A 12,455-nucleotide genomic window follows, 5' to 3' on the forward strand; every position below is an offset into this window, starting at 1 on the left:
TTTTGACCCATGTTGTGCATTAGAAGGGGTTAAAATATGTTGCGCATCAAAGGGTTAATATTCCATCAAACTGTTTGCGTTTCCAGTGATCTTTTTATATCTTTCTACATTCTTTGTTTCTTTTTTCACTTTTTATCAATTCTTTCCTTCGTCTTTCTTTCAAATGTTACTACCAAGGTATCTACTGGTCTATATCTACAGAAGAAACTGTGATGAAACAACATACAATACATTATACATAGTAGTTTTTTATTTTGGTGTTTACAAGGATGCATATTATTACAAGCATCACACATCTGATTACATACGGTGCATCTTTTATAATATATATTACAGTAGGGAAATCCTAGATAGAGGACAGAGCTTCGAAATAACTGTGTATGTTATGATATAATTTATATTATCTTGTTTGTGCACTTAGTGAAAGACTCTCCGTGTGAGAAAAGCTGACAGGAACAAATTATTTGTCCATTAGCATCCAGCGCCCAGCAGTTATCAGTATGATTTCATTTTCTGCTCTGATGGTTATAACAAGATTAAATGACTGTTTGGGTTATTGAATCTATTAGCTTCCTCACTGAAACGATTTATAAAAATGAAACTGAAAGCAATATGTTCTCAGTTGAATGTGAGTGTTTTTCAGTAGATTTTGGGGACGTTGAATCATAATTAACATATCAGTGTTATTATCAGTATCGTTATTAGTTTGTCTGTTTCCATTGCAACAGACAAATTAACTGGTCAAGTGATCTACAACATAACACCATGACAGTTTGTTAGAGTCATTAAATCATTATCAACTTAGCAACAGTGAGAAGAAATGACAATATTCTCAATTATTCATTCCTAAGGTAATTTGTTCCTGATGGACAGTTATAAGACCTTGTAAAATGACTGCTTCTGTCACTTCAGTATACAGTAATATCTATATTAATGAACTGATTAATAGACATTCATTAAAATTGACTCGTACTCTATGACAAGCCTTCTAAACATCACAGATGTCTCTCCACAGAACTTTATAACACCATTTTTGTCAAATTATACCAACAATGCATGGTGGATCGACTCCTGTGATGGTTTTTACTGTATCTTGTCATGCTAATAAAACATCAGACCTCTTATGATAACAATGAAGCATCTAAAATTACTTCAGTTGCCAGTTTTGATCAATTAGTTTGTTTTTGATAATCATACATCCTAATTTTATGTTTTCCTTGATTCATTTTTTTAATAAAATCCCTTTTTGTGTCACTACTCTTCTAATACACAAATGGGTGAAAAATTATCCATATCCATTTTTAACTAAGTATCTTGCTAAGCTAACTACTTAGCTAACTTCTTGGCTAAGTATTTAGCTAAGTAGCTTGCTAAGCTAACTACTTAGCTAACTTCTTGGCTAAGTTGCTTGCTAAGCTAACTACTTAGCTAACTTCTTGGCTAAGTTGCTTGCTAAGCTAACTACTTAGCTAACTTCTTGGCTAAGTTGCTTGCTAAGCTAGCTATTTAGCTAACTTCTTGGCTAAGTATTTAGCTAAATAGCTACTTAGCCAAGTAGTTAGCTAAGTTATAATACAGAAACGTTTTTTCTTCATAAAGTATGAGAGGCAATAATGATCTGTTTTGATCAAAAACAAGAAAAACACTTTTTAACACACTTGTTACTTGTACAACCCCAGTTCTATGAGTATCATGCGTGAGTTATACTAATTCCTCGGATTCCTGTTGTATTTTTTCTTTGCAATAAATCTGGATCTCTTCTTCATGCATAGTTCACTAATCTTAGATCAAAAGACCTGTAGATTATAGATGCACATGTGTATCATAAGAGAATCTGTAGCCTCCAGGGCTGCACAATAACCTTTGCACTGTCTGTGTGTTTGGCTCTTGTTTATGCGACTGCATGTATGTATGTATGAGGTTTCTTTCTCTTTACCTCCTGCCTTCTTGCCATATCAGGCTGCCTGATAATGAGACGCTCTACGAGGGGAACTTCAGGTACTTTCTCTCCGGTTCCTTCATCCTAAAACATCATCATTTACATAAACTGTAAACATTCATATTTACTTTTTTAAGCATTTGTCTAATTTACAGTGATTTATAAAAGCTTAAGTAGCTTAAATCAAATGCAAAATTCACCTGTGAGTTATTTTAAATTCCTTCTGAATGTAAAGCTTCAAGTAAAACCATTTTTGCCATTTAATTAAGATGTAAAAACTTCTCTTTAAGGGCAGTGTTGATATCTTTCTGCTCACTGAAAATATGAGATAATCTGCCAGAAGCCACCAGACCTGCAGAGCAATAACCTTTTTTTTTTAATTCCAGCTAAAATCTACAGTTTATCTGAAATACAGTCATGGAAAATATATTAGACCACCCTTGTTTTCTTCAAGTTCTTGTTAATTTTAATAACAACAAAATAGCTGATAAGAGTTTAATTTAAGAGCTGATATCTAGACATTTAACATGGTTTTCTTGATAATGATTTTGGTTATTATGAATAAAACCATGTTAAATGTCTAGATATCAGCTCTTAAATTAAACTCTTATCAGCTGTTTTTGTTGTTATCATTATATTTGTCCAAACAAATGGACCTTCAGTTGTACCAGGCATTAACCCTTTGGAGTTTGGGGCTATTTTGTCGGTTTTTGACGACTTTTCGTTCTGCCTGTATAAACGACTTAAAAAGTGTTCACCATGTCCTGTTGGTATCATTGTTTTCAGCTCAACCTCACCTATATTACAAAAAATTACAAAAAACATCATTAAAAACACACACAAAAATGACAAAAAACACATTAAAACACACAAAACAGACAAAAATTGACAGAAAACAAACAGAACACATTAAAGACAAAATATTGCATTAAAAATGCTGAATGCAAAATTTTTAAAACCTGCAAAAACCTACACTTGGTCAAGGTGTTCTTTTTAACTTTGCTGGAAAAGAGTTGATTCACTAAATTGGACATGGAAACTTCTGAAAAGGCTGACAGCAGGGCTCCATGCTGCTTCGACGAAGAAGTCTTGCTCCGGTGCTTTCGTTGACTCTAGAGGGTCAAAATAAGATATTGAAGAAAAAAATGCTCTAATTATTTTATCCATGACAATAAGTTTTTCTGAAATATCTCAAATTCTGTGGGTCCTGGATCTGTAAGAGCCTACTGAATATACTTAACACACATACACACACACACACACACACACACACACACACACACACATACACACACACACACACACATTCTTGTACTTCTATCTTTGTGAGGGCTTTAGTTTTAGTTTAGTTTTTACTCGTTGTAGTTTTTTGTAATGTGGTATTTGTTGGGTGGGAGATAATGAAAAAAGTTGACAAAGACAAAAACAAGGGACATTTTTTCTATAATTTTAGTTAGTTTTGTAACCACAAAATACAGTTTCAGTTAATTGTTAACTCTCTCTTTTTTTCAGTTAACGAAAATGTTTTTTCGATTCTAGTTTTCGTTATTTCGTTTTGTTTAAATTAACTATATTAACCTTGTTCCCTAGCCCCTAACCCTAACATAAACCTAATTGTAACCTTTAACCCTTAAAACAAAGTCTGAAATCTCAAAAAAGCCTTTAAAGATGTGAGGACCGGCCGAAATGTCCTCACTTTGCAAAAATGTCCTCACTCTGTTGGTTAAATACGGTCCTCACTATGTAGAAATTACAAGAACACACACACACACGCACACACACACACACACACACATACACACACACAGGCGCTTCTTGCTTTATATAAAGATATTTGTCCAAAGAAATATAACTTTTGTTGTACCAGGCATTAAAATTAACAAGCAATTGAAGAAAACAATGGTCTAATCATTTTTTAAGTTATTCAGAAATATCTCAAATTCTGTGGGTCCTCGTTCTGTAATGGCCTACTGAATATACTTAATCCTTTAACCCGGGACATAATTATCACACACACACACACACACACACACACACACACACACCCTCACGCTCATAAATGATGAGGCATTTTATCGAAGGAGCTACTAAACCTAATTATCACAGACAGACAGTGACAGCATCACTTAACACGGCCCGTCTGTAGTGGGTGGGAGGGTTAATGTGATTAAAAGCTGGCAGACGACATCATGTCTTCATTAACTGGGGTTTGGCATGAAAACACGTCTGTCCTTTCCATTTTTCTGTGTCTGTCGTCCTCTATTCTCTTTATCCATGTTTCCTCTCAACAGACAAGTCGTTTGTTGCTCTCTCTGTCCTCTTTTATTGCATTTTTTCACTCATAAACACAAATATACAGTCAGTTGATTGCAGTCGACTCGTTCTAACGCAATGACGTAACTTTGACAGTTGGTCAGAGACAGAGGAGTCTGACGAAGACATCAGGAGGTAGACGCTCTTCTTCCTGTCTCCTGCTTCCTCTTTCAGATCTGAAGTGACCTTTGACCCCCTCCTTTACCTCTCCTCCATCATGATTTAACTTTCCATTTTCCATCTCTACTCTCTATCTCTCTCAGAAGACAGTACCGTTCACTGTTTCACTGCACTCACACTGATTTATTGCAGTTTTTCAGGCTGTGTTGTTCATGGACACATACATATATAACAGACTATATTTATACTCTAGTTTAGTTGTACATTTGTATTTATTATACATAGTTTTTTTAATCTTTATTATAGATTTCTAGTACTTTTGCAGCACATGTAGATATGTATGTAATATTAAAACTTTATATTTCATCTTCTGTTCACAAAATAAAGTTTGAAGTGATTTTAAAAAGAAAACTGTTAAAATATAGAAGAGCTAAATTACTAAAGAGTACAAAAACTTCTGTACATGCAATGTTTTTTTATCTATGGATTTTTTTTTTTTTGCACTTATACATTTTAAAGTTGCAAAGTAAAGTTTTACTTTTAGTTTTGGTCACTGATAACCTCCACAGTTGGAAGAGTTAATGGAATAAGTAGCTTTGTTGTGTCAATAAGACAGATTTACAGCCAATCACATAGTTCTTCTTTAATATTTCTGCTACAGCAGCATTCTGTTAAAGAGAAACTTATGTATAATTCACCAAGGACACTATTTTTTCCCATGTTTTTGTGTCCAAGTGGCGATCCATTTTTATTTTTATTTTTCAGTATTAAGAGAAAAGTGGCTGCAATGTAATCTTTCAGGCAATTGTACACTGTCAGTGTACTTTCACTAGAAGTACATGTTTTTGTGACTGACAGGCTCAACTGTTATTATAAGTGTCTGACAACATGATGGAAAGATGGAGAGAGGAGTGCTGAGAAGATGTTGTTGTGTTGGAATACAGAAAATGTAGCTTATTTTTATGTAAAAGATTTTAATGCCATGGCTGAAAATTTAGATGATTTCGGCACTGTGGAAGAGGCCAAACAAGATCTCAAAACTTACTAAAATCGTATCTTTTTAGAGTTCTTTCCATAATGTTGTCCAACACTGAAAACAATCTGAGCCCCTCAGCAGTGAAAACAAACACTTATATATATCTCCTTTATTTAACCAGGTAAAAGTCTCGTTGAGATTTAAAAAATCTCTTTTCCAAGAGAGACCTGGCCAAGAAAGCAGCATAAAAAGTGACAAGTTACAACATTTAAACACAGTTAAAATAAACAATTAAATGCAATTAAATACAAATACAAACATCATCACAACATCAGTAAAATAAATAGCAGTCACAGGGGAATTAAGTTATTAAATAAGGGAAATTATTTCTTTATCCTGTAGAATCGATTCAAATTCACCGATTGTGATCAAAAGACGTATATTGACTCTCTACAGTCGCTCAATACTGGAGCAATTTCAAAAATTGTTGTTCTTGTTAGTCATTTAGACATTAAACATGGGGAAATAAGTTAAATAAATACCTCAGTATCCCTTTCATATGTGTGTGTTCAGGAACACGAGCCTTCACAGTGTACTCTCTTCTCCCATTACGATGGTTACTGGTTTTGTGCCCTCTGATCCCAGTATGGTTTTATGGTTTGTGCTTTTAATGCTGGGAGTCCTTACTTTAACAGACATTAAGAGTTTAGAGTATTATTTATGAACACTTTGTCAGACAAATTCACATCATAGACTGTAGATTCACATGCACATTCTTCACTTAATTTGCACTAAGTTGTATATAGTATATTATATATTGTCTTTTTCTATTAGATTGTTGTTTTTTTAATGTTTTTCTAAAAGGGAAATTATTTTGTGTGCAATTGTTGTGGTCGGCTGTAACAAAGAAATTTCCCCGCTGTGGGATTAATAAAGTTGAATCTAATCTAATAAATGTGTGTCTTTAGGACACATTTATGGCCAAATTTCTCCTATGTTTAACTATGAGATATTTGGTACGATACAGTTGTAAAAAAGAGTTTATGCATTGTATTTTTGGCTGCACATACACACATTTGTTTTACATATTTCTGCCTGTTTTTTTTTTTAGAAGTTAGCTCAAATATTTACCAATTCTTTAATATTAATCTCAACAAGTTGTGTTACAGTAAAGACTAAAAAATATTATCCCAACCTACATACTTTTGCATTGCAATCAAATTTTACATATTACAATAATTTCATTAGATTTTGTCTGTAAAAAGTATTCTGTTTTTTTGGGGGGAATAAAAATCTCAACAGGTCTCATTCTCAGACTCCCAGCAGAGTGCCACAGTTGTTGTTGTTGTTGTTGTTGTTGTTGTTGTGGTTGTATTGTTGCTCTTATTGATGTTTTTATTTATGTTGGTGTTTCAGTGGATTTTTCTGTTGCTGTTGTTGGTGATTTTGCAGCTCATCATTAACCCGAGCCATGATCCATATTTATCTCTCATTTCTGACCAAATACTTTTCATGTTGCGGTGGAGTGACAGTTTCCGAAACATAATCCTTCCTCTCGTCCTCCTTCTTTTTTTTAAATGTTTGGGTGTCGCATTTATAAAGCTGGTTAGAACAGGAGTACTGGTCTGAAAAAAACTGAGCTTATAATTCGTTTTAGGCACAATTTTTAAGCAAAAGATGGAAGGAGTTGCCTCTGAAACAGCTGTAAATGTATAATATGACTCACATAAGTGTGAAAGCAGTGAGTTTTTAGAATTTAGAATACAAATAATTGCATCTAATAGACTTATAAGTCCTTACTATCATTCAGATTTGCATTTTTATGAGATTTTTCTACTAGAAAAGCTGTTGTTTCACAATATTTATTGAATAAAAAACCTTGAAAACAATGGACAACAGTGGAAGGAATAGACTGTCTGTAGATCAGTACTCCTGCTCTTTAAAGCTTTATGAAGACAGAACTTGTAGTTCTTACTGGTCTGTCTGCCTCTGTTTCCCATGATGCACCCAGCAAGAACAGATACTCTGTGGCCTACGCTACCCAGAAGTCCTGGCTGCTCAACGCTACAGTGGAGGAGAACATCACCTTTGGCAGCCCGTTCAATAAACAGAGGTAAATAAAAACACACAGAATGTAATTACAGCCAGTGTCTGGAGTGCTTTTGGTGCTTTTATCACTCTGTAATGTTTAAGTTAATTAAGATTAACATGGAAATTGACAAAGAAGGGGTTGCGAACATAGCACCATGATTTGAGTATCACTTGCAATTTACTTATTCCTGTTCCAAGGTCCCATTTAGAAAATCTTTTGTGTTCAGGTTATTAGAGTGTACAGAGTGTTTGCAATGAGGCTCATTTGCCTAGAAAGTGGCTAATTTTGCAGCAAATGTATGCATATTACCTACAAATAGCAGAGGAGACACTATTTGCTTGGCAGCATAGTTAAGGGTGCGTTTCACCATTTGCAGGTGCTATGAGAATAAAAATGACTATATTTTTTGTCTTATTTGTGCAGATTCAGCAGCCACAGAAGCTGCACAATCCTTTTTTTGTGAATTCCCTTCTGTGTCTTGTGTAACAAAATGACATTGTGTGTTTCAAAACCACCTTCATTTCAAATAAATTTACCTTTTAAACTACTCCAAAATGTCAGTCTGGACCTCCTCTTACTCAGACAAACACAGCATCATCCTTTCAACTTCAGTGCTGCAGCAGGACGTAGGAAGACTTTGAGATTCTGGCCCCGTTCACACGAGGACGGTCTGAACAGAAGACGCAAAAGTGGCGTCGCGTCTTCACTTTTTATTCCTCGTTTAGACGAGCGTTTTCGGGAGGAAATCTGCTGCATACGGTGACGCAAAAGTGTGTGAAATTCGATTGTATGCAGCCAGGCGGCATCACTTAAAGCGATAAGAGCATCTTTGGGCATGCAGAAGTTTTCACGCCACGCATTTTCATCAGCTACTCCTTCCACAAAGTTCTCCACCATCACTAGATCTCCCAGGTCTCGTTCACAGCCGTCTGGCTCACCTCCGACAAATTGCTGCATCCAAAATGTGATGGAGGTAATTCCAGATCCTTCTCTGTTCACTAATACTATCTGTACATATCCTGGACATTTGGTGGAAAGACTCCTGCAAGTTTATTAGAGCTGCCAGAGCAGCTTGAAGGTCCGACGCATGGAAATAATCCCACGTTTGTTTATTTCCTGTACTGGAGCATGTATGTGACGTAAACACATACGTGACGTGAGCAGATCAGATCAGAGTTTTGCGTCTTGTCAGTGTAGACGACACGCTACGGCGGAGCGGATTTAACTTTTCCACTTTGGAAGGTGGTTTCAGATTTTTGCGTCTTTAAGCCCCCAAAACGCCGTCACCGTCTAAACGAAAGGCACTTCCGATAAAATATTTTGTCGTTTTCACCCGCGAGCCTCTGATCTAAAGTTTATCTATGATGATGTTGTTTATGTTGTTTTTCAGGTACAAGGCTGTGATAGACGTCTGCTCTCTGCAGCCAGACACTGACCATCACTTGCATTTCCTGTTTATTTATCCCTGTTCCAAGGTCCCATTTAGAAAATATTTTGTGTTAATGTTATTGCAGTGTTCAGAGTGTTTCAAATGAGGCTCATTTTCTTAGAAAGGGGCCAGTTTTGCACCAAATGAATGCATATTACCAACAAATACCAGAGGAGTACAGAGACACTATTTGCTTGGCAGCATAGTTAAGGGTGCGTTTCGCCATTGGCAGGTGCTTTGAGAATAAAAATTACTATGTTTTTGTATTATTTGTGCAGGTTTAGAGGCTGCTGAAGCTGCACAATCCTTTTGTGAATTCCCTTCTGTGTCTTGTGTTACAAAATGACATTGTGTGTTTTAAAAATCACATTCATTGAATGCTGCAGTGCAAAGACGTTCACCTTTCAAACTACTCCAAAATGTATCTTCTTTTCTTCATAGAATTGGATAAGTTTATGCAAACAGATCATATTCTTTTCAACTTCAGTGCTGCTGCAAGACGTAGGAAGACTTTGAGATTCTGATCTAAAGTTTATCTATGATGATGTTGTTTATGTTGTTTTTCAGGTACAAGGCTGTGATAGACGCCTGCTCTCTGCAGCCAGACATCGACCTGCTGCCTTTTGGAGACCAAACTGAGATCGGAGAGAGGGTATGCACAAGTTTAATGTTTTATTTATGATTATTACGTTGTTAGATTGAATACATTATTTGCAGTATCTTTCAAATCTAAGTTAGTGTCTTTAACCCTCCTGTAATGTCGGGGTCATTTCAAAGTTTAAAAATCTAAAAAGTATAGTTTAAAGTATTTTTTCCTAAAAAGAAAAAAAAAATACATTTTAAATAAAAAATTTAAATAATCAACATCATGTAAAATCATTGTATTTTATATGCAGGTCTTTCCAATGTACATACAAAAAGTTTTAACATGCATTTTTTTTATGAAAAACAAGTGAATAATCCTCTTTGAGCCATGATCTGTGAGAGGTAAAGAACACCATTGCACTAAATATTGATTGAGATGGTTAGAAATTGAATTGTTAAGAAAATATAAACAATGTTAAGTGTTTTTTGTTTTGTTTTTTGGGGGGATAATTAAACATGCCCCTGGTCAAATTAAACCACGAACATCCTTACTGTTCCTGAGAAACGAACATAACAGGAAGGTCTCTCAGAGACATTTTTACTTTGTTTGGTGCTATTATTTTTGAATGTTGCTGTGGTTCAGGGCATCAACCTGAGTGGAGGTCAGAGGCAGAGGATCTGTGTGGCCCGAGCTCTCTACCAGAACACCAACATCGTCTTCTTGGTGAGTTCAACCTCCTAAAAATGTACAAAACATTTGAGGTACTGGTGGCTCTTCTCTAACGCATGTGCAACACATACTCTGTTTTTATTCCACATTGGAAGGAATGAATCTTCAGTGATAACGAGTGTTTATATTGAGCTGAATTAGATACGATCTTCTCCCATTAAGATGGTTATTGGTTTTGTGCCCTTTGATCCTAGTATGGTTTTATGGTTTGTGCTTTTAATGCTGGGAGTCCTTACTTGAAATTTGTGCCAGAACCGCAAGCAAAAAGACTGGCATCGCAAACACAAAGACAGAATCGCAAATGCAAATCAAGCAGCAAACAAACAAAAAAAAAAACAATTATTCAAAGACCTAAAGACAGATTTCTTTTGCAATTACACAAATAATTTGATTGCAAGTTTTGAATTTTGTCTTTGACTTTATGTTTTTCGTTAAAATTTTGTATTTGAGATTTTGATTCTTTTTTTTTTTGTTTGAATTTCAAGAAGTGATTAGAAGAACATTTTGACACAAATCCACGGGCCACCCAATGCCCAGGTCTGCTCTAACAGGATATAATACTACATATGTTTGCATAACGATAACATTTTACAAATTTTGAATACTTTGAATATATTTTGTCTTTAAAAATATTCTGTTTTTCAGGGTTGGTAACAATCTCAACAGGTCTCATTCTCAGACTCCCACATACTCTGTTTTTATTCCACATTGGAAGGAATGAATCTTCAGTAATAACGAGTGTTTATATTGAGCTGAATTAGATTAATGTCCAGCAGAAAGTCACACCCTAACCCTACATTTCTTTATGATTCAACACGTCATACAGACCATGCTGGCCTCTGGGATCAGGAGGCGTCTGTTTCACACTGTCTCCTCTGTGCCGTCATGTGTTTATCTTTCCGAGCGGTTGCGTGATTTCCTGTTGCCACCGCGAGCTTTAATTGCTTATCAAGCATACATTCCACATTAAAAGCTCTCAGTGTCATTCTCTCATACGCTCATCACTCTCTGTAATGTCTAATGAGGAGGGAATGTTTTCTCTAATGAACATTATTTCAGCTGCTCGGGCTTCTCATATCTGATCTCCAGGATTGAATTATGATGCAGCATCATAAGATACATCAAATAATCATAACCAGGACTCCATTACCACTCTGCAGCAAACGGTGTATAGCATCGACTGAGACATTAAGGGAACAAAACAAAAGATTTAAGTGTTCACAAGTATGTCAACAATGTGATGAAGTGAATATAAACAGTGAGAGGAAATCCAATTATTCCTTTGATAAAGTGATGATAACTGACGGGGACACGCAGATATTTTTTGTTTAATAAACACGGTTTGTTTCATGGTTCTGGGAGAACCTTGCATGGATTTTTCATAATTTTCTACAAGCCTGGATAGTTAGATAGATAGATAGTCGGATGGATGAATGGATGGATGGATGGATGGATGGTTGGTTGGTTGGATGGATGGATGGAGTGTGTAAGCCCGAGAACCGCTTTTGTCCAGTACCTAATCAGTCCCGTCTCAGCTCGCTGGAATGACAAAAATCGATAACATAGCAGTTGCTATGGAGACAACCTTACTAGGCCCCAGACAATAGCAGACAGTCAACAGGTGTCTGTGGGAGGTTGAGGGGGGGCAGGGGAAGGAAAGTCTCGCTGCAGTGCTCAACCAGGGAAATTTTATTTTAGAAAGTAGAAATATAAAAAAGGTATGAGCAATAAAACAAGTAAAACATATAAAAAAGTATTAAACAAAAGGAAAATAAAATAAAGGAATTTTGAAAAATATTTGAAATGGCAAGATAGGGATGAAAAAAAAGCCCCAGCAACACATTAAATACTCTTTATAAAAGAAAGTTTTAAGAGATGATATTAATGTAGCCTGTCTAGTACGATTTGTAGTATAAAAACTTGTTAAATACATTTTAAAAAGCTGTTTTTCAGACTGAGAAAGTCCGATCTGTCAGCCACAAGTTCTCTGTTACATCTCAAAAGATGACTCAGTGTTGTTTACTTTCTTCTTTTACCCTCTGAAACTTATCGTTTTGTGTGTCTGGTAGGACGACCCCTTCTCAGCGCTGGACATCCACCTCAGCGATCACCTGATGCAGGAAGGAATCCTCAAGTTTCTGCAGGACGATAAACGGACTGTAGTCCTGGTCACACACAAACTGCAGTACCTCATACACGCAGACTGGGTAAGAATCCTGAACTGCTGTGAACAATGCAGAAAATAAACTAGTGGCAAGTAGCTTGTAGCAA

At 35.7% G+C, this 12,455-nt stretch overlaps 1 protein-coding gene across 2 annotated transcripts in view; it reads left to right on the top strand.

Moving 5' to 3' along the window:
• abcc9 (ATP-binding cassette, sub-family C (CFTR/MRP), member 9) overlaps positions 1–12,455 on the top strand; it is a 90,098-nt gene that overhangs the window by 46,149 nt on the left and 31,494 nt on the right. Inside the window, exons 20-24 of one of the 2 annotated variants that reach the window (XM_059325778.1) lie at positions 1,960–1,998; positions 7,360–7,461; positions 9,437–9,521; positions 10,098–10,178; positions 12,254–12,391. In XM_059325778.1, the coding sequence (XP_059181761.1) occupies positions 1,960–1,998; positions 7,360–7,461; positions 9,437–9,521; positions 10,098–10,178; positions 12,254–12,391 (445 nt within the window). The remainder of the gene's footprint in view (positions 1–1,959; positions 1,999–7,359; positions 7,462–9,436; positions 9,522–10,097; positions 10,179–12,253; positions 12,392–12,455) is intronic. The other variant, XM_059325779.1, reaches the window with a different exon arrangement.

Source organism: Centropristis striata, chromosome 22, assembly GCF_030273125.1.
Source record: "Centropristis striata isolate RG_2023a ecotype Rhode Island chromosome 22, C.striata_1.0, whole genome shotgun sequence".
NCBI lineage: Eukaryota > Metazoa > Chordata > Actinopteri > Perciformes > Serranidae > Centropristis > Centropristis striata.